Source organism: Lycium barbarum, chromosome 4 (assembly GCF_019175385.1).
Source record: "Lycium barbarum isolate Lr01 chromosome 4, ASM1917538v2, whole genome shotgun sequence".
Lineage (NCBI taxonomy): Eukaryota > Viridiplantae > Streptophyta > Magnoliopsida > Solanales > Solanaceae > Lycium > Lycium barbarum.
Window position 1 is genome coordinate 4,058,434 of NC_083340.1, and position 23,058 is coordinate 4,081,491.

Genomic DNA, 23,058 nt, shown 5'->3' on the forward strand with positions numbered 1-23,058 from the left:
AAAGACATAATTCCTAGAGAAAAACATTTTCTAAAAATTTTGATCGATAGAACATGGGAAATAAAAAAAGAATCTGAATTTTTTTCCTCCATACGAACATACCCTTGGTCTTTACTGTAAAAATTTCAAGGAATATCCTATTTAGATACTGCAATTTAACTTAGAACCCACTTTTTAAATATTTAATATGTTTATTCACTTTGGAGTAACTTTAGACATTCAAAAGTTTGGCCTAAAAGCCTAACTTCATATAAAAATATATGAAGTTACAAAAAATGACTTAAACTTAAGTCATATTGATTTGAGCATCATTCATATGAAACTTCAGACACCGCATATTTAAAATTATTTAGAAATAGGTAAACTTGCAAATTTTTATGTGTGTGGCTTAAACTATAGTCCCGAAATTGCGCTAAATACTCTGGGTGACCAATAGCGAAGTAGTACCGTGAGGGCATCTGAGCAATACACATTAAGTGCTGGGAAAAAAGGGAAGAAAAAAAAGGCAATACACAGTACGCTTTTATTAGGATTAAATTGCAACCATCACACTGCATTTTTAGAGCATGAAGCTTCAATTTACCCTGAACTTATTATATGAGGCTAAAACAAACTACATGGATCCGAGTAGTTATTTCATCCACTCAGAACAATGTTATTCTCACCCAATATATGTTGAAAATTGAAGGCACTTCTCTTAGAAAGAATGAAATGAAGACAAGAATCAACAAAAACAAATGCTTCTTCAAAATAGAATGCAGGATAGACCTCATCAGGAAACCGAAGAGTAAGCTGCAGCAAGTTGATTTTAGTTCGTCCAATAGTTCCTTATATAAAATTATTACTCCAGACTCGGGAGATATAGTAAGACAAAATTGTTCTCCAACTTTTTCAACGATCGTTTCAAAGAAATCCTTTCTCTTTACGCAGATGTTGCTTGGATATCAGGACGAAATTAAACAGTGGCTGAAACCTGAAAAATGGTTACCTTATACAGCCAGCCAACAATTTGGCATTCGTAAAAGTAAACCCCATGCAGTGTCAATATATCATCTATTTCTATAATAGAGAGTCGAGTGTGAATATGCATGTTGAGGAGATGGATATTCATTCATTCCCAGAAGAACCGGTCTCTCTTCTTTTTTTTTTGGATAACAGTGATGTCCAGGCTAAGCTTGCGCGCACCTCGACTAATTTCACTGGATACCTGCCACCGCCCACTAGCAACAAGTACCAGGTAATTTTGTCCACCAAGGCTAGGACAGATGGAAAGAAATTACCCGAAGAACCAGTCTTCACAATCATCAACCACATGGATTCCTAAATGCATATGGATTTTTCTCCCTCCGCTGTTCTCATTCTCACTATATCGGCTTTTTCCTTTTAACCCCTCCCGGGGAGCTCCCCACTTTACTCCTTTGGTAACTCGTCAAGGATGGAGGTGGAGGTGCTTACCACTTGAGAAACCATCTTGTGTCCCAGTGTGTTGTTTGTTTCATGGTTTAGAGAAACAAGATTGTATTCAGAAGGGTATAGTTACCAACATCACTAAATTTGCAGGATAAAGATCTTAAATCATTCAAAAGAAGCTACGATTTCAAACAAAATAACCAACCCAGGAAAAAAAGTGCTATATGAAAAGGGAAAGCTGCCTCTTGATTTCCATTTCATACAACCACAACACAGAAACTCTAGCATAAGCAAGGGTAGGCTTATGGCAGAATTGCTCTCCATCCAAAATAGAGCAAATTCTGAACTATTCTGAGGTTATCTTCTTCACTGTGCGAGGCACCTCCCCAACCCTGGTTAACCATCAAAATATATGCCACTTTATCACTGACATCAATTCATGATCTGTTTGGAGTGTGCAGGATATTTATCCTAGTTTCTTCTCAAGTATTGGATGGGAAGACAATAAAGTAGTTTCTTGATGGCACGATGAAATTATTGCTGATTGAAAATGAACCACAAGAAGCAAAAATGTACGTATCACCCTGACCGTGAGGCTTTAGTTAAAAAAATAGCATATTTATGATCGCAAACATTGGAAATCAGAAGAACACTAGTATGCAGCACAATTGTCTAAGATATTCATGAAATTAACTCATCATGACTCGAGGACTAAGTTTGGTGCAGTGGAAATCACAGAGCCTAGCCAGAGAATACCAGGAAACACTAAGGAGGTAATAAGCTAAGGAACATATACAGAACATCCACTGCTACAACTAAAAGATAAATACAATTTCGACAAGCTCCCTAACTATAGCACAGTAGGGTCTTAGGGGATATATTTTTGGATCTTTTCACTGGCTTACAGGTTTTTGCTCAGCTAGCTTCATGTTAATTCTTGTTTGAAGCAGCTTTATGCTTAGTTGTAACCTCTGCATCTTCTTGATGCCATTCCAATACATTTTAATGACTTCACCAAAAATAACTACAATTTCGACAAGATAACTACACAGCAATGCTTGTGTTGCAAGTCCTCTTTCTCTTTTTTTTTTTTTTGGCCCCGGGGAAACTTTCAGCCATTCATACGTATCTTTTTTTGAAATGGAGCCATTCATATGCATCTTATTCTCGTTATTATTTATGTCCAACCTTTTAAAAGTCTACAAGTTACATCTCAAAATCCAAAAGCAAGTAGCGACCGTCAGAAGATATACATATAATACAAATATCATCAAAGTCACATAAATGGCAGGCCCAATGTAGACCACCTTTTTGATACACCTCTTGCCCTGCAGTTTAGTTTACATTTTTCTATATCCTATTTGAATAATATTAAGCGCAACTACTGTACATTGGGGAGATATGTTACCAGAAACCATCATCCACAGCCACTCCAGAGGAACGATTGGGATCATCCTCTTCTTCCATCTCCAACTCTGGCTCAGGGGATCCAAATTCAGTCAACTCAACAGCAGCAAGGTTCTTTAGGTCATGGATCGAGAGCTCGTCAAGGTGCCTAACAACCAAGTCAGCAGCACCAAGCTCATACACTGGATGTTTGCTGGCAACAGCAACACACTTCATCTGAGCATCATGTGCAGCCTCCACAGTTTGATTTGAGTTCCCGAACACAATACACCTCTCCGGTATATATTGTAGAAGCTGCGATGCATAGACAAACATATCGGGATCAGGTTTCCCTCTGTGAACATCCTCTGCAGCTACAATAACACTAAAAATCCCTTCAAAGCCAATGGTACCAATTGCATTCTCGACATATTTTCTCGGGCGTGTAGACACTAAAGCCATTGGCACCTTGTAGTGCATCAGGGTATTGACAAACTCCTGTGATCCAGGTCGGAAGCTATAAAGTCCCCCCTGCAACCCTTGATAAATCTCCTCCTTCCGGGTAGCCATTCTCTTCACCTGAACAGGATCTCTTGACCAGCAAAGAACTTCTGATATCGCTTGCTCATTCTTCATTCCTTCAATTCTCTTCAAAATGAAACCTGGAGGAGGTGATTTTCCTTCTTCTTGAGACAGAGCTAACCATGCTTGCTTCTCAAGATCCGGATTGTCTTCGGTTAACACACCTTCCCATTCAAATATAGCTGCTAACCATCCACAACCCATCCTTTCTTGTCTAAGCAATGGATTATGAAGAGCTGGATTGTCAGCCTTATTTTTCGGTGGCCATTTCCCCAGATTTCTCTTCACATCAGTCTCAATCCTAAACCGGAAATCTTTAGATATTCTATCCTCCTCCCTATATGAATATGCCTCTTTCGCCAATTCCATTGCCTGGCCTCTTACTGGGCAAATCCTTACACAATCAGCTCTTAGCACCCGTAAATTTGAACCACAAACAAACTTTCTGCCAAGAAAATCAGCAGAACGCAGTCGACATACATCAATCGCCTTCCGTTTACTCGACACATCTTTGCAACAATAACCTCCATAAACAGGTACCTGCCCTAAAAGTGAAGTTGCACCAATTGATTCAACCATCTTCCCTTTCACTAACTAACCTTACACCCCCACCAAATCTTTAACTTCAAAGACTCAAACTTTCCAACACAAAACCTCTCAAATCAACCTTAGTTAATACAGTCTTGAAATTCTTGAACTTTCCCAAATCACCACACAAGTAAAGGCACAATGGAACAAAGAAAGCAACCCCTTTTTTTACAATAAAGATCCAAACTTTACTCAATACCCATTATTTAATTACACAATACAACCCAAATTTCGTGCACAACACGCCAATTCAAGAATCAACTATCACGTCAACAGCTCATAAAAGCCTAATAATTCACCCCCAAATTGGTATTTACACAAAACAAGAAACCCCCAAAAAGCTTTTCAAACAAACAAAACTATTCAAGACTCATCCTAATATAAAAATCTGAGACTTGTGAGCAATATTATACACTAATAAGCTAGCAAGATTGTTTCTTTTTTTAACAGAAATATATTTATTTACAAGGAGATAAAGATAGGAAGAACCTGAGGTGAATTGGAGAAGAAAGCAAAATACAAAGAAAGATTTTTTTGGTTATATTATTATGAATAGTAGTATTGGTATTTGTAAAAGTGTGTATGTGTGGTTTATAGAGAAGGAGAAGAAATTGAGGCGGTTTTTGGGAGTATTTTGGATTAGGTGAACCGGTGGTTGCCGGCCAAGATTGAACCGGGCCAATAAAAGGACGCGTATTGGTTTACACTTTATTTGTTTTCTCTTTTGCCCTTATACAACAACAACAACATTTCGGTGTAATTCCACGAGTGAGATCTGAGGAGGGTACGATGTATGTAGATCTTATCTCTGTCTTTGTGGGATAGGGAGGCTGTTTCCGATAATCCCTCGGTTCAAAAGAAACGTAGTTAATATAGGATGGCAAGAAAACTTTTGCCATAAAAAGTTAAGACCCTGAAATATATAAAAATCGGACCCTCATCCTCTTTCAAACCCTTCGTCCTCCTTCTTTTAAAATTACGATCTCCATTTTTTTTTAATTACTTGATGAGGTTCCGATCGTTTGAATTTGAAAGGATCAACAGAAAAAAGACATTAAGACTCATTTTTTTAAGTTTAAAATAAGCGTGTGTTTGTACGTGCTGCTGCAATTTTTATTTTTTATTTTTTAACTAAGCAAATTCAAGGAAGACACTCATGAGGGCAGGACCCCCACATAATTTAGTTTTGTACTTATTGATAATTTTGTCATAGTAAATAGGCCTTAGGGGTGTTTATGTACCTTGACCCAAAAAGAAACCTTCGTGGGGATGGAAGCCCCAAAATACAAGGGAAAGAGGAAAAAAATAATCATGAGCCCACCCACTCCACCCCCTTGTTTTCTCTTTATTTTGGGTTATATATGTTTCCTCTAGTGGGATCTTAATGAACACCAACCACAATAATGGAAACATCCATAATTGTTGGAGCATGCATTGCTTCCTTTACTCTAAGATCAATTATTCTAATAGCTTATCAAAATTATTGCGACTCAATAATTAAACTGCGCTTCTTTCTTTGTTTACACATTTTTCTTTTCTTTTTCAAAAATATCAAGAAAGTAAAAGCGATATAATATAAGTACTTTATGTAACTCAAAGATAATATTATTGATGAAAAAGCCTATATACTAGAGTTTGTATCATACCTAACCAAGAAAATGGGGAATCCCATTAAAGAAGAACAGCAGCATCTCATTAAGAGCCTGTTTGGATGAGCTTAAAAAAAAAACAGTTTATAAGTTGAAAATAACTTATAAGTCAAAAATAAATAAATTGGGCTACCTCAACTTTTTTTTTTTATGGGGTTAAAAAAAACGACTTATAAGCCAAAAAAAAATAAGTTGGGCTACCTCAACTTATTTTTTTTGGGATGGGGTTAAAAAAAGCAGCTTGTAAGTTGAAAACAGCTTATAAGCCAAAAAAAAATAAGTTGGGTTTTCAGCTTACAAGCTGCTTTAGATAAGTTAAGTCAAACGAGCCCAAATATTTTTTTGAGCTTATTTTAAGCACAAAATGGCTTTAAGCTGGTCAGCCAACACTCAAACAAGCTGAAAACAACAACTTATAAGCTGTTTTCAGCAACTTATAAGCCAATCCAAACGGGCTCTAAAGTATGAATATATTAAAAAATTAGGGGTTTATAATATTAATGAGTTTAATAATGGTCTTTCGCAAGCTTGGATTAAGCTATGTCTACGGATAATAATGTGAGAAAATGTCACATTCATCTAATGACACACGCTATTCCATTCTTCAAATAATTAATATTTGCACCGAATTTAATAGAGACCTAAGGAATATAAGTGTTCTTAGTGCACGCATCATGTTAATCAGTATATAATATTGCATTAATTTATTTATTATTGATTACATTTTGGTTAACGAACATTATTGCTATTAATGTAGACATTATATTGAATAGGTTCTAGAAAATGTAGTACAATGTAGTTGACATTTTCAGATGAATTATATTCGAAAAGAAGCAAGCACCTTGCCGAGAAAGTCATTGTGAGCTAACTTAGCTAGATAGTTAACGTTTTTGAGTTGATTGTTATGTTGGTTGTAACACCCCTTCCCTCCCTCTGTTACTCTAATGTTTTTTCAATATTTTCTTATAATCTACAACAATTCTTTTCTTTTCTTTCTCTATTCCAAAAAGCAATAGTTTGTTAATAGGTGCCTAACTCAGGTCGGGACATCATTCTCCTCCAGGTGGGTTCCCTGAGATCTCAAATTCAAAAAAGAAAACTTCATATATATGCCCGAGGGAAATCGAAAGGAGGCAGCTAAACTTAAGCAGATTCCATTTATGTCGCTGGACCAAGAAACTACCTTATTATTGGTTTTCTAACAACTACTTCTTATATATATATATATATATATATATATATATATATATATATATATATATATATATATATAAAAAGTCTGCGTAAAAGCTACTGGATTCCCTAAATCCACACCCGGTACCCTAGATCCTCCTCTTTATAAATTTATGTTGTCAATCTGTATTCGATAATAACTTAAACAAAATTTGAAAAAAATGTAAAAAGGAATAATTTGAGCCCCTTGAATTCACAGTGTTTCCTTAAGGAAATTATTCCCTTCAAGCACCCGAGGTTATGGAATATATCTTCTCAAGATAAAACGAATTAACTCACCAGCATAACGGTACCTCAAACCCCGGTGAACGGCGAACGCAACAGGCAGCAGCAAATCACACAATATATATTTGAAGTACAGAAAGAAGGAAGAAGATAATCAGATTTTTCGTAAGGAAAATCTGAATGGATGACTAGATATTTATAACCAACAAAAGGTGTCTGTTAAGAAATCAGGTGTGTCTTTTTTGAAAGGCATGCGCCTTTTCGGCAAAAAAATTACCTTTCCGAAAAAAGCAAAGGATGAAAGTTAAAGCAAAGGAAATAAAACTTTCATGTCCCATTCACACCAAAAATACCTAACAATTAGGACCTTAATTATAAATCAGTTGCTTAATATCGGTTGTGTACTAAACAAAAAGATCCATTAATCATAATAACACTCAGCTCAAGTAATGGTGTTTGTGGGTTTGATCACAATTCAACCGCGCATATGAACACAATTATTGCATCGATTCAAGCTGCATCAATTTCACAAAAGAGTTTCGTGTGTATGATATTTATGTATGTATTGATATTGAACGAAGATTTTGATCATTATTTGATTGTGACACAATTCATAGCGTGAAATTTTGAATTAGAGGGTTCGTGAACGAGGAATCTTCCTGTCAAACTCTCCATTTTTCGTGAAAACAAATTCTAGAATTCTCAAATGAGAAAAATGAGTGGAATTGGAATAGTAAGGAAGGAAATAATAATTTGGTGACTTAGCGTGACAAACTTGACTAGCACTAAGTCTAAAAAAGAAACTTCCAAAATTTAGATAAGCCTTCTAGTGAAATTGCGTAGATTATTCCAAGCCAATATATAAATTTTACATGTCTATTTCAATTTGCCCACAGAAATCAAGATTTTTCTGTTTGTATACTTGTTGCAAATGAATCCATGTAGGCAAAGAAATTCTTAAGAACCACGTGGTTCCACGTTGACACATATTACGTGTCAAACCTATATTCCTTAGGATCTACTAAGTGTCTAAATGTCAAATTTGATTGAAGAGAAAAATAAAATAAAATTTTAGAGGTCCTTTCATTGTTGAAGCAATAAACATGGGAATCATTTAACTTGTTTTCCTGTTTTACTTGACAGTCGACATTATCTGATTAAATGGGAAATATAAGATATTTGATTTACTTTATTTTGGGTTACCAATAATTGTTTACGTTAAACTACAGAGTAATAGTAGATGACAAAACTATAATAATTATTTGAAGAGAAAATCAACTAAAACTAACCTCATATAATAATTTAAAATTGAGAATATCTTAATTTGTGAAAATTGTAAAAGCTATGTCCCATTCCCTGTTATATGATGGTACGCCATGAATCTTGCCAATATTATGGCCAGGTGAATGAGAACCAACATGTGGAGTCTGCAACTTAAATGATATCAAAAGTGAGATTTTGATTCAAAATAATTCACAAAAAAAATATATATTATAAAAGTGATTTTTGCGCACAAAATTAGTGTGCAATAGGAGTTAACGGTGACGGTCACCATTAAGTCCTATTAAGCACTAATTTTGTGCGCAGTAGGGGTTTTATAAAATGCCCGACCGCCTCTTCCCCACCCGATCGGTCCCCTGCCTTTTTTAAAAAATATTTACATCATTAACACCCAATTTTCGAGGTCCCGCGTTCCAAAAGTGTCGTTTTCGTGTTATTTAACCCGAAAGTCAATATTCTCGGTATATTCAAGTCAAGGAATAAGTTTCGAAGCTTGAATTTCGGAATAAAGCGTCGTAGAGCTCGATTTCAAAAACTCAAAAACAACCTTTAATTTAGGTATTTTACTATGAATTTTCTAATTACATTGTTAAACATATTATTATCCTAAGCATGATTAATGTTTAATAGTCGCGGATTTCGAAAAAAATTAGCAATTTTTTTATGCTCAATGGGGCTGTCCCCGACTTCCCAGCCCCTTTTTTCATTTTTTTATTTTTTATTTGTTAATTATCTTATTAGTTAATTATTTTTTAATGATTTGTTAATTGCTTGATTATAGGAAAATATACTAATCTCCTAATAATATCTTTATTTTTTAATTATCTGATTGTTAATTTGTTTATTTGTAAAATTGTTTAATCCATGTTAATTATTAATGTGCTAATTAGTTATCTAATTGTATGTGTTAATATAAATTTATTTGCTAATTAGATATCTAATTTTATTTGCTAATTAGTTATCTAATTTTATGTGTTGATGTACTAATTAGTTATTTAATTAATTATCAATTTCTAATTAGAAATAGTTAATCCTTAATATTATATTTGTTAGTTAATTATAGTTAGTATAATAATGAATTAACAATTATTAATTAGAATTTGAACATCCATAGTTTAGGATTAAACATCATTAGTTTAGGATTAAAAATATCATTAATATAATTATTTAATTAACTATAGTTTGTATAATAATTAATTACAAAAATTTAATAATTAATTAACCATTATTAATTAAAAATAGTTAATCCTAAGTTTAGGATTGAACATCCTTAGTTTAGGATTAAAAATATCATTAATATAATTATTTAATTAATTATAGTTTGTGTAATAATTAATTAACCAATTTAATAATTAATTAACCATTATTAATTAAAAATAGTTAATCCTAAGTTTAGGATTGAACATCCTTAGTTTAGGATTAAAAATATCATTAATATAATATTAGTTAGTTAATCGTAGTTAGTATAATAATTAATTATCAATTATTAATTAGAAATAGTTAATCCTTAGTTTAGGATTAAAAATGTCATTAATATAATATTAGTTAGTTAATCGTATTTAGTAGAATAATTAATTATCAATTATTAATTAAAAATAGTTAATCCTTAGTTTAGGATTAAAAATATCATTGATATAATATTAGTTAGTTAATTGTACTTAGTACAATAATTAATTAGAAATTATTAATTAGAAATAGTTAATCCTTAGTTTAGGATTGAACGTCCTTAGTTTAGGATTATAAATATCATTAATATAATATTAGTTAGTTAATTGTACTTAGTAGAATAATTAATTATCAATTATTAATTCGCAAATTTATATAGTTAATATAATTTCCCGTTAAAGGATTAGTAGTTAGTTAGTATAATTTTTTGATAAAGGATTACATAATTAATATTACATGTTAATGACTAATTAAAAATTAGTAACACAGATACGACACCTCCATGGATCCCAAGCTTCATCAGGAGCCATTCGATCCATTAGTACTTCATCCACAGGCTACTCATATGTCACAGCTATTATGGGATGGGGTGATAGATTCCAGTATGTTGTTCCATCCCTGTAGGGTGGAACATGCTTGGAATCTTTTAGGGGCTCGTCCGCCACATCCTCACATCTTAAATATACTTTATCGGGGCGGTATCTATCATTGCGTCGTTGCTGGTCGGGTACAACATGATAGGGCTCTTGTGACGGCCATGGTTGAGTGATGGTGACCAGAGACCCACACATTTCATCTCCGCATTGGTGAGGCCACTATCACGCTTTAGGATGTAGAGGTCATGTATAGAATATAGGTAGATGGATGCCCGTTATACATTGAAGAGCCTCAACCGCCACCGTCGTATCGGGAGGAGTTGACTAGGCTCACTGATTACGTGCCTCAAGAGGGTGAGATTCATAGATATACTCGGATGTCGATGGTTTCCTTCTATACTCACTTGCGCCTCTTAGACATCGAGCATCCTATTACAGATGGCACACCTCAGGTGGATGTCAATCGTCGTGCTCCTCTCTACTTACTCATCATATTCGGGGGCATCTTATTTCCGAACACATGAGGTGTTATATCCCGTATTTTTGAACGTTAGATTAATTGCTGAGGTGAGACCCACACATCGAGATTTTTTTTGGGACATCTGAAAATTCATATGAATCACATATGAGAAGTTAAACACGACTCAAGAAGGACCCTTGGGCCAAATCAAAGTGGAAGTCCTCCAAACGAATATTTTTAAGAAAACGTTTTCGGGTGATCTGACTTCAAGGGGCAAAAACGGTATTATAAGTCTGGAATTTGGAAAAGTACCAAGAAATAGAAGTTGTAGATAATTGAATTAGCTTTCCAACCATAGGTCGTGGGTCCCCAGGTGACGTCGGTACAAGGAGATATGAACGTTTTAAGGTCGAAAGGTCAGTGGGCTAGGCCCAACTCGGGACCAAACCGAGTTGGCCCAAAAAAATCAAAAAAAATGATAAGGCCCAAATTTGTGAGGCCCAACCGGCCATGGTATGGGTTAGGCCCATATGGGGGCTAATTTTTAAAATAAAAGATGACTTAGTAGTCATCTTATCCATTGAACTCTCTAGAGTTTTCAAGAAAGAAGAAGAAAAGAAAGAAGGAGAAAATTGGAAGGGCCATTTCGGCCATAGAGAAAGTCCATGAGAAAAATTGATAAAAATTCTTCAAAAATCAATCCCTACCAAGTAAAGGGTGCTTAACAAGGTGGAGTTGTTGTTGGAGCAAAAAAGATTCAAAATCATACAAGTTGCCAAGTTGTAGTCAAGTGAGAAGTTGAAGAAGAAAGGTAAATTCTAGTCTTGTTTTATGTGTTATACATGGTTTATATGTGTTGTAGTATGATAAAATGGATGAAATTCATGAAGAAGAGGAAATTAGTATGTGGCCGTGCATGTTCATATATGAATAAGAATCATATTTCAATTATTTTGTTTAGTATTTGGTTGTTATGGTTGTAAATGATATGTGGAAAATGGAAGTTGAATGAATTTTGAGAGGTTGTAGTGTGTATGTTGGTGTTGGTCGTGTGGTTATGGTGAAAGATGGAAGAGAATAAGTCAATTTTATTTAATATTTTGCTTGTTGTTATGTTGTGGACTCTATGTTGCTAATAAATGTCTAAGGACCTTAGTGAAGTTGTAGTAGTGGAGACTTGTTTTAGAAGTTATATGAATGGAATGTAATGTTCTTGCATGCGTGGAAGGTAATATGGCTAGTATGATGTTGTTGGAATATAGATTATGAGGTTGCTATTGTTTTCATTAAAGTTAGAAAGTTTTTAGAAGGAGTAGTAAGTTGATTGAATGTAGAAGTTGTTAGTGTTGTTGTTATTGGAATTGTGGTTGATAATTTGGCCGGGTTTGAATTCCCGGGTTGTTGTTGATTGAAATTAGCCAAGTTGAACTTGGTGGGATGGAGTATTTATAGGGGAAGTGCTGCCGAAATTTCGGTAGCCAAGTGTTTCCTTAAGATTCTAACTCTAAGAATCCTAATAGGAGTTTTGGTAAACATGACCAATTTGCAGATTTTGACGAGATTGCGACGTGAATTTGGAATAGCAAAAGGAGCGGAAAGAGGTATGTAAGGCTTCACCCTCCCTTCTATGGCATGTCTTAGCTGTAATAAGTCGGGTACGAGCCTCGGGGACAACCCTAGTCCTCGGAATCCGCACCTAAAGTTTTCCACTTATTGTTCAATAGAATTGAACTAGAAAGTGTGCAAATGATGGAAAAACCTCTTAAACCCTTAGAACTTGCACAAGTGGGACCCGATTACCCTAGAACCCTCACAAGAATGACATGACACGTAATATATGTAAATAACATACGCCACCCCATACGGCCCGAGGTGGGCCCGCTACTCTCGGATTTTTCCTTACAGTCTTGCTTGACTTACTAGAAGTGAATCCAAAGGGAACCTTTGATCCCGATTTCGTTACCAAATGATAAGTACTATGATTCCACCAACGAGGACCCTTCCATGACGATAATGATAACAATGACGTTAGATAAGAGGATATGCCTATGATACGCACTACTGGAACGACTCTATGACCAAGATAACTAAGCTAAGTATCTTATGTAAATATGAAAATGATAAATTAATTTTTGAATCTTATTTATATTTCCTAGCTATGACTTTATTTTCTAAAGATTTCAAAGTCTATGAACTTTCATCTATGATGCCCACAATTTCATTCTACGTTTACTTTAATACTATTCTCCATTGACCATCTCACCTCAAAATATTCGTCCCTTCGAGGTGAGATAAGAGCGATCACGAGTATTCCATAATGTAATCGGAGGTCACCGGCCTTACGCCGCTCCGATGGCTATATGATTTTCCTTGGGCTCCCTTGTGTGCTTATAGGATATATACATATAGAAAACATGTCTATGTATATAAGACATGTATATATATATATAAAACATGTATATGTATATAAGATATGTATAAGTATATAAAAGATATATATGTATATAAGATAAGTAAATGTATATAAGACATGTATATGTAAGCAAGCTATGTATATGAACCTGGGTTGGGGGAAGGGATACATGGGGGAATGGGAAGGGAAACATGTTTCATTGCTACCTGATCAGCTGGCTTATCATGCCGGACGCGGGGTGCCCGGACGCGGGATATATGGGTGAGCCGGTGTATATCGGCGCTATGTGGGTGAGCCGGCATTGTTCGACGCTACGATGTGACCTACCATGTCATGACCAGACATGCTATGATAAGATATGCTGCGGTAAGCTATACTATGACATGATATGCTATGATCTGCCACGACAGGATATGATATTACAAGTTATGCTATGCTATGATACGCTATGACATGCTATGCTATGGTAAGACATGCTATGACACGCTATGCTATGACACGACACGCTATAACATGCTATACTATGATACGATGTACTATGATATGAGGTACTATAGCCTGACATGTTATGATACGATACAATACGATACGATATGATAATACATGATATGATATAAGTTCTATTTTCTATGACTCCTTGACATTATTAATTATACACTATGTTATTGCTTGTCTCATTTTCCATGCCTTACATACTCGGTACACTATTCGTACTGACGTCCCTTCTTGTGGACGCTGCGTTTCATGCCGCGCAGGTCAGCAGACAGGTGGACTTAATCCTTAGGAGTTCTACCAGCGATACTCTACAGCGCTCCAGTTGTTCCGGAGCCTCACTCCAGTGGTACTATTTTGTTTATGTATTTTCGGGCACGACAGTACTCGACCCTTTCTATGTATAAGTTTACTATGTCTAGAGGCTCGTAGACAGATATGCACCGTCAGTTATGTATAGTTAGATATGTGGTAATTTGGCATCTTAATGCTACTATATGAAGTAATAGCGAAGCTTACTAGTTAATGTTCAGTTCAAAATAAAAAATAAAAAATATATGGCACTATTCATACGGCTTGCTGACAGGTACAGGTAAGATGATAGGTAGGGGGTGCTCGGTACAAGTATCGGGTACTCGTCACGGCCCCTAAGTCGGGTCGTGACATGAGGTTCCCATATGAGCTTAAAGTATTTGCTAATTCTGGAGGATCTGGGCGAGTTGAGATGTTATAGTAGCGGTGCTGCTGTTCTAGCTTACCTGTATCGATCATTATATCGAGCGTCTATAGGCGATAAGAGGGATACCTCTGGATTTCACTCGCTCCTCTAGGTAATATATTTAAGCGTGTGTAATTTTTATTCTAAATATAGCTTTTTGAAAGGACAACTAATAAAATATATTTTTAATGACTCTTTCAGATATGGGTGTGGTCTAGCATGAGGCCTTTTCAGCCCGTAGCTGCGCACCCTCAGCCTGACTTCATTGCTGAGGGACATCATCCGAGATGTGGATACATACCACAACTTCTTCCGTTCAGGGATCAGCTAGATCGTATGATGACAGATATGGTAATTTTTTTTTTTTTTACATTTTTATCTTATTTTATTATTTTTACTATTTTTGTCTTTTATTGTTTACTAATTTTTTTTAACAGTTTTTTATATGGAGGTCGTATTATCAGATTTTGGATCAGTTGCTAACGTTTTGTAGGGCTAGTGAGCCCATGTGGAGGTCACGGTGTCCGTTGATATACATGGATATCGTTGAGGATCACGCACCTCACCGCATCTTACGACAGTTCAGGCATGTACAGGATATACCTGAGCCGATTCTTTGGGAGCACGACCACTATACACTGGACGAGTGTGCGGCCGCCACTCCTGCATACGTGGCCTTTATGCAGGAGCAGATCCAGCTTTGGGATCATAGGATGGGGACGCTAGCGGTGGTCGGACATACGACTCCAATCTTAGAGTTTATGGAACGGTATCGGAAGATCACACGCAACTTGATTGGCAACCCCAGGACGCGTCATCCAGATGGCTGAGGATATGCAGCGCTCGCGGGACAGTATGAAGCGTAGGTAAGTTTACTCCACTTAATCTTAATTAATCGTCTTATATATTAAGTTACAAATTTATTCAATCATTAATATTTGCAAACAAATGCACCTACGGACCGTACAGACGATAAGCTGGGTAGGCATGGACCATATGGATTCCCCGAGACAGCTGGATTTGCAACCCGGATCGTTGAGCTAGCCGATAGTGGTATGCGACAATCATAAGAGCTCGGACGTATCCATGAGCGTGTTCTAGAGATCCCGTATCAGGCAACGGGTGGTTGTTCTTGTGGAGGTGATGGTGATAGAGGCGGTGGTGGCAGAGGGGGGGACGGTGGTGTCAGAAGGAGTGGGGCCAGAGGGGCTGGTGGTGGCAGTGGCGGCGGTAGAGGCCTCCGTCTAGTAGATGAGCCTGACGAGCATGCTACCGTTCCCGCTCCAGCCAAGCAGCATCCGTCGACTTCAGAGCGCCCGTCGACACCTCTATATACGCCGGCGGAGCTATATTTAGATCACATAGACTACGATCAGTAGAGGCATTAGTGTCCGTGCAGTCTCCTGTTCGTCATCCACAGGGTGAGCGGCTAGTTCGTGATCTACAGGGTGGCAAGAAGCTGGAGTACAACTACACATTCATGGACTTCGACATGTTTCAGATCCAAGATGTAAGTGTTTAAAATAATTATTTTAACAAATTAAAATATTTATACTGATTATTATATAATTTTTCATTTTTTAGGTTTCAGCACCATCTACAGCTCCGGAGCCCGCTGAGGAGCCAACTCAGGAGCTCTCTGAGGAGCCGTCTCATCAGCCATCTCAAAAGCCCTCTCAGGAGCCCGTCGACACACAAGTTTGATTTTTTTACCAAAAGATAACGTATTAATCAAATCTAAATTAAAATTAATACTAAATATTTATATGTTATTTCAGGTTCATAATTCTGCACCTGTGGACACGTCTCCTGATGATATAGATCCGTCTTTTGATGCTAATTAGATTCTGACCGTACATAGCGCACATAAACCCCAGAAGAAGAATATTATGCTCAAGGGCGCAAGGAAGGGAATGAAGGATGATCATGATATATAGCATCCAATTATTAAGAGGAAAAAGGGGGATGGAGGGTGGTGGGGGTGGTGGGTATCGCCTTAGGCCTAAGGATACTCTAAGTGGTCGTTTGGTTTGAGGTATAAAATGGGTTATGCCAGTACTAATTTTTATACCACGTTTGGTATAAGGTATAGATTTATCCCGGGATTATTTTATACCTTGTACCAAACGTGGTATAAAAATTAGTGCTGGAATAACTCAACTTATACCTTCTTAACCCACTTATACTGGGATTATTGTATACCATCTTTCAGATAGTATAAAATAATACCAACTGATGGGATAAATTAGTCCCGGGATTGTAATCCCGGGACTATTTTGACTAGCAACCAAACGACCACTAAAGGCTCTCACATGTGGGACCTCAGGTTACTCGCACCCACAGGTGGGACCCACTAGAGATTGTGTATATGTAAATAAATTGTACATTTTATGTTAATATATTTTTTTTGTATTGTTTTCTTAATGATAATTAGTTATCTTAGTTTTTATTATTGTTTATTAATAACTCGTGTGACGTCATAAATTAATTATGAAAAAAATCTAGACATATTCAAAATATAGTAATGCCTTGACTAAATAATAAAACGCTTAAATTAAAACCTTATAAAATAAAACACTTAAACCTAACGATAATAAGTTTCCAAACAAAACTTACTTCGGGGCACTTTACAACCCCTAAAATGACGATCCAAATGTTTAAGTATACTTGATGTATTGAGCCTACATTATTGTTCGCAGAAAAGGATATCAAGTTCTATATAAAATATTGATATTTTGAAGTTTTGAGACATGACTCATCTCTGGTCAAAGTATGGAAAAACGTGAATTTCAAAACTTTGACATTATACAAAGTGTGGGGAAAATAAAACTAACCCCTATTGCGCACAAAATTAATGCGCAATAGGACTTAACTGTAGCCGTCATAGTTAACTCCTATTGTGCACTAATTTTATACGCAAAAGGCACTTTTATAACTTTTTTTTGTGGATTATTTTGGATCAAAATCCCACTTTTGGGGTCATTTAAGTTGCGGACTCCCAACATGTATTTACTAAAGGCTAAACTTATTTGAAATTGCCAAAAAAAAAAAAAAAGGAGGAACGATATAAAGAGAGAAAAATGAAATAAAATAATTACTCCATAACTCTGTTAACTGAAAGATTTCCATTGGTTTCTGCTTTTCTTTTCAAAAAAAAAAAAATTATTAGATAATATTAGTAAAAATATCCAATCAACATGCATAAACTTGCAGTTCTATCCTTAAATTGTGTTGGTCTTTAATTTTTGCCTTTAGCAATCAAACTTACGTCTAGTGAGACATAAATTCTAAAATTAAATTCCTGTCATGGTAGAACTTATGGAGTATTATGATACAAAATTATAAACTTATGTCCTGTAGTTTTTATTTTTATTTTATTTTATTTTATTATGAGGGGCATAAATTAAAGATCAAAAGTGCAAATGACCCGTCAATATGCCCACAGAAAACATTAGAAAGTGAAAAGTTTCGTATCTCTTGCATTCACCTCTCTCAAAGCAAGCAAAGAAAAGCATTTTTTTGGGTGGATCGACCTTCAAACGCACTGGTTTTTTATTTTTGTCCCTAGTATATGAGGTCTTTAATTTTGCTCTTGCTACTTATTTAAAGAAAATATTCAAACCTGTTTCTCTAGCAAGGTATAATTTCTGTAACATATTTATCTTCAAAAGCTGAAGATAAATATGTAGGAATTAAGTTATGAGACATAAGTTTCGTAGTATTTTTCAGATCATTTTGGGTATCGAAAAGTTTGCATTGTCTGGGATAATTTGTACGTATGTTATTAAACATATGCCAAAGTTAAACCTAAACTATACCTTGCAAAATCTATATTATGCCGCGCCAAAAATATTGAAAGACAAAACTAATGATAACAAATTTGAGAGACAAAAATTAAAGATCACCCCGAAATAGGAACATTTGTGCGAATGACCCCAAAAACCATCTAGTCCAGACCATTGAATTCCAGCCCAAATAAGTACCACATTGGGCCTATGAATTAACATGGGGTTTGAATATGGTCTCTTGTAAAACCAGCCCAATATAACTCTATCCGCTTCATTTTTTGCACGGATTGTCTTTAAACGGTGTTGGTATTTAATTTTTTTCTCTTCGCCTAAAAAAGTGATCGAAAATATCCGAGATTTTGAGTTCAAATTCTGCTCAGTAAAAAAAAAAAATTCGTAAGGTAAGACTTCACAAAAAGTATGTCTTTGTGAAATTTTACAAGGCATATATTTTTTCTTATTCTGTTAGAATTCTACAAAATTTAGCCCTTAACCCTTAATTTTTATCCTAATAGGCCTACTTTTACTATAAAACCTGCCTTGAGTTTTTTTTTTATTAAGCGGGATTCGAACATAAAACATCGGGTATATTAGGAGAAAGCGAAAAAGTTAGGTCTGAACTTCTAATTTTTATCTGAACACACTTAGGTGCCGTTTGGCCATAAATACCAAAAACAAATTCACTTTTTTTTGGAATTTTTGAAGTTGGAGTTGGAGTTGGAGCTGTATTTAGTCATAATTTTTGAAATTGTAATTTTTGGTAATATATAATGTAAAAAAGTGAATTTTTCTTAAAAAATAAGTTTTTCTTATTTTTGATATTTCGGAATACAATTCCGGAGTTGTATTTCAAATATTTATAGCTAAACGCTTAAAAGTAAAAAAAGTCAAAAAAAGTTTCTGAAAAAATTGAATAATTTTTTCCTTTTTTACTGAGCCGTATTTGAACCTAACACATCAGCATTTTAGGAGAAGGGAAAAAGTAAAAGCAGCGCAAAGAGTAAAACCACCTACAAGTCAAAAGTCCAGCAATTTTAAAGTAGAAGAAGAATGGGTAAGAAATCAGCATCATCAAGAAAGAAAGGAGTTGGTGGTTCAATTACATTAAGACAAGAATTAGGTGGCATTGGGAAGAAGAAACAAAACCATGTTAATCCTAAATCAATGCTCAAATTGGAACATATTAAGAATCTTGCTACTTGGGCTAGTGGAGAAGCTTCCATACCTTCACTTGCTGCATTCTTTGGGCAGAGATTAGCTGCATCAGCTGACTTATTGGGTGTTCCTCCTGGCCCTTCATTATTTACTTGTCAAAGGTTTGACCCTTTTTTTTTTTGGATAATATCTCAATGACTTTTAACTTCTTGCTTAAAAATTGGATATTGGTTCAATATGATGTAAGTATTAGTTATAAATATCAAAAAGTGTTATTTGAATCGAGTTTCACAGCTACATGACTGAAGTTTGCATAAATTCGATCTTTTTATTTATTTTTGGTTATGGCTGTCTTGCATTTATGGATAATTTTTAACTTCTTTTAATTTTGTGATGGCTTAAAAATTGGATATTGGTTCAATAGGATGGATGTATTATATGAATTGAAGTGTGATAGCATAGTAAGTATTGATTAAAAATATCATAAAGTGTTCGTATTTGAATTGTGTTTCGCAGCTACATGTTCGTGATACATTTTTATTTTATTTTATATGCTGATGATTGTGTGTGTGTGTTTTCGTTGGTTCCCTCCTATGTTGCTTGGACTCTTTAAAAATGTCAACGGTTGCGTGTCAGATTCTCCAAAAAGTAGTTATTTTGGGAGAATCCGACACAGGTGCGGCATCCGAAGTGAAGAGTCCGCGCAACTTAAGATCCCTCCGTAGTTCTGGTTATCTCTCTTTTGCATTTATGAATGACTTTTTGGATATTGGTTCAGTATGATGGAAGTGTTATATGAATTGATTTGTGATAGCGTCGTAAGTATTAAATAAAGATATCATAAAGTGTTATTTGAATTGAGTTTTGCTGCTACATGTTCTTTATACATGTGGGTGTTTTTTTTAATTTTTTATTTTTATTTGCTGATGGTTGTATGTGTGTATTTTTTTCTTTGTTCCTGGGTTCTCTCCATAGCTCACAATCTGAAGAAGGTTAATTTTCGTCATGCGTAAGTATGTATTGCAAGAAACGGATTACTCTTGCTTGTAGCATTCTTTGTAAGCTCTATTTAGCTGAAAAAAAGATAATCTTGCTACTTTACCAAAAAAAAAAAAAGATAATCTTGCTATGTTGAAGTTTCGTTTTGTTTATACTTTCATTTTTTTGTCAGCATTCTAAGTTGAAGCTTCGATTATGATATAGTTTTTTTAGCTTTCCCTCTTGTTTACTTGATAAACATTTGTCACGGCAATTTGAGGAGTTCAATGAGCTTTACGAATCATTATTTTGAATGTGGTGTCTTCTCTTTCATCTTGTAGTGATTGTTGTTGCCCCCACCTCCCAACTTCACCCCATTCACAACATAATTTCATACCATTCGCAACAACAGACTCGAACAAGTCCAGAAACTCGATCTACATCAGTAGCAAAAGACTCACTATTCCAAAACAAGAAATTTTGAATACATTTAAATGTTACAATAGCTACACATTCCTTCTTCCGATCAAAGCATCTTTTGTTCCATTCTAGCCATATAGTTCATGCTATGCATAAGAGGACTGTCCTACAAAGCTTCTTTTGTCTCGTATCAATTCTCTGTGTTTGCCAAATATGGAGTAGCTCTCCGAAGTTTGATGGCAATACCCATCGAACTCCGAAAATGCAAACTAATATAGACCAAATCTGCCATGAAAAGCTACAATGTCGTAGCAAGTGATCCACCGATTCCCTAGCATTCTCACATAAAAAAGCACCTGCTGCGAAGATTAAATCCTATCTTCTGCAGCCCATCCTGCGTTAAACATGCTCCAAGGGCAGCAAGCCAGCCAAAACAGGCCACTTCCGTTGGTACTTTAGTCTTCCATATCATTTTCCAAGGCCATTCTTTATCATATTCCACTGAAAGTTCTTGTAGTTGTCATAGCATACCTTAACAGTGAATGCTCCATCTTTACCTGCCATATATCATTGAGAATCTTCTTTGCAATCATCTAATGTCACATTCTGCATTTTCTGCAAAAAGGAGGCAGCTTCTGTCATTTCCCAGTCTAATGTCACATGTATGTATGTTTAGGAACCAACCCTTGCCACTTAAATACGAAGCTTTTATCTGTAACATGATTCGAACCCGGGACGTGCTCCTAACCCACACATCATGAGCTTCACTTTTACAACTGTCTCAAAGCCTGAGCTATACTCTTACAACTAGCTCAAAGCCTTGGGGGCAAGCTATAACCAACGAGTTGGTAACACTTATATGGTTTTTTGCTTTCATCGTGTTTTAAGCTTAGCTAAATCTGCATGGATTTCTAGAGGTCATACAAATAAATAAGATAGAATAGAAACCAAAAATAAAAAATTGGTGTCATCTTTACCTAATTGGTATTTTCATCTCCGGGATTCAGAAAGATCACTTGTGTGCTTTTGGAGTGCTTCACATTTATGTGGTATGTAATATCCTTAGTACATAGCATCCTGAATACTTTCAAATTTTCAGAGCTATTTTTGAGCTTTGGTAACAGCTATTTATGTCTGGAAAAAGCAGAATATATAAACCATCATCAAGAAGTAACTAACTCCCGAGCACTTTAGAGTTGTTTTTCCTTCTTCCTTCTGATTTCTCCTATTTTGAATCACAATGTATGTGTGGAGTTGATTTTTTCTGCTTAAAAAATTATAATTACTTCAAATTTTTGCCACTTTCATGTTGAATGAGCCATTGTCGACTTTTCATCCCTTTTTGTAGGCTTGCATTCTAACTTATATTTAATATTACGTAGGTGTGAATCTATCCTTCAGGCTGGCTACAACTGTACAGCACGGATTGAGAAGAACAAAAGAAAGGCACGAAAGAAACGCAAGACATCTGGTATTCCCCCGAAGAACTGTGTTGTATATGAGTGCCATTTCTGCTCGCATCGGAATCTAAAGAGAGGAACCCCGAGAGGCTATGTAAAAACGCTATTTCCTGCCAAACCAAAAACTTCAAGAGTAGACCCTGCTAAATCAGCAACCCGAAAGTCTGAACAGTTGGATACATTAGGGGCCAGTATTGATAAGGCAAGAGTTAATCCTACTGAATCAGCAATGCGAAAGTGTGAACAGCTGGATCCGTTAGTGGCTTGTATTGGCAAGGCACAAGTTGACCCTACTGAATCAGCAATACAAAAGTCTGAACAATTCGAAGCTTCAGTATCTAGTACTGATAAAGATAATAAGACAGATGTAGTAGTTTCATCTGAAATAGTTGGAGATGATCCTATGGCTAGTCCTGCAACTCCGCTGCCAACAGTACCAGTTACGTCTTTGCTGGACTCGAAGAGGAAGAAAAGAAATAGAACGGGGTCCAAGAAGAAAGTCGAACCTCGGGATGGTTCATCCATGACAGATGCTGAGAAAACTGTCGCAACATCCAGTAAGCGAAAGAAGAAGTCTTGGACCAGTTTGAAGGAAATTGCTGAAAGTCAGAGTAGCAATAGCAGGAAGTTCTCCAACATATCTGTTCCATTTATTCTTTAATTGTAAGAATTGTATCTGGTCCTGTGACATTTACAATTAAGACTTAATGCATTTACCCCACACTTTAATTCTAGTTTGGATTCTCTTTGATTTAATGAGTATCGTTTGATATAGTCA

The 23,058-nt window shown here is 35.6% G+C and overlaps 2 protein-coding genes across 2 annotated transcripts; one reads left to right on the top strand and one right to left on the bottom strand.

The window, feature by feature from the left end:
* Window positions 1-2,666: 2,666 nt before the first annotated feature.
* On the bottom strand, window positions 2,667-4,728 carry LOC132634895 (5-amino-6-(5-phospho-D-ribitylamino)uracil phosphatase, chloroplastic). Its single transcript, XM_060351037.1, has one exon. The coding sequence runs from the start codon at window positions 3,955-3,957 to the stop codon at window positions 2,815-2,817; it is 1,143 nt and encodes a 380-aa protein (XP_060207020.1). The 5' UTR covers window positions 3,958-4,728; the 3' UTR covers window positions 2,667-2,814.
* A 14,507-nt stretch (window positions 4,729-19,235) lies between these two features.
* LOC132634897 (uncharacterized) lies at window positions 19,236-23,036 on the top strand. The gene is made up of 2 exons (XM_060351039.1): window positions 19,236-19,583; window positions 22,203-23,036. The coding sequence occupies exons 1-2, from the start codon at window positions 19,318-19,320 to the stop codon at window positions 22,939-22,941; spliced, it is 1,005 nt and encodes a 334-aa protein (XP_060207022.1). The 5' UTR covers window positions 19,236-19,317; the 3' UTR covers window positions 22,942-23,036.
* The last annotated feature ends 22 nt before the right edge of the window (window positions 23,037-23,058 follow it).

Excerpts from the sequence above, each read along its gene's own strand:
- LOC132634897 (XM_060351039.1), top strand. The coding sequence starts at position 19,318 with ATGGGTAAGAAATCAGCATCATCAAGAAAGAAAGGAGTTGGTGGTTCA. Across the intron at positions 19,584-22,202 it reads TCATTATTTACTTGTCAAAG|GTGTGAATCTATCCTTCAGG; the intron begins GTTTGACCCTTT and ends AATATTACGTAG.
- LOC132634895 (XM_060351037.1), bottom strand. The coding sequence starts at position 3,957 with ATGGTTGAATCAATTGGTGCAACTTCACTTTTAGGGCAGGTACCTGTT.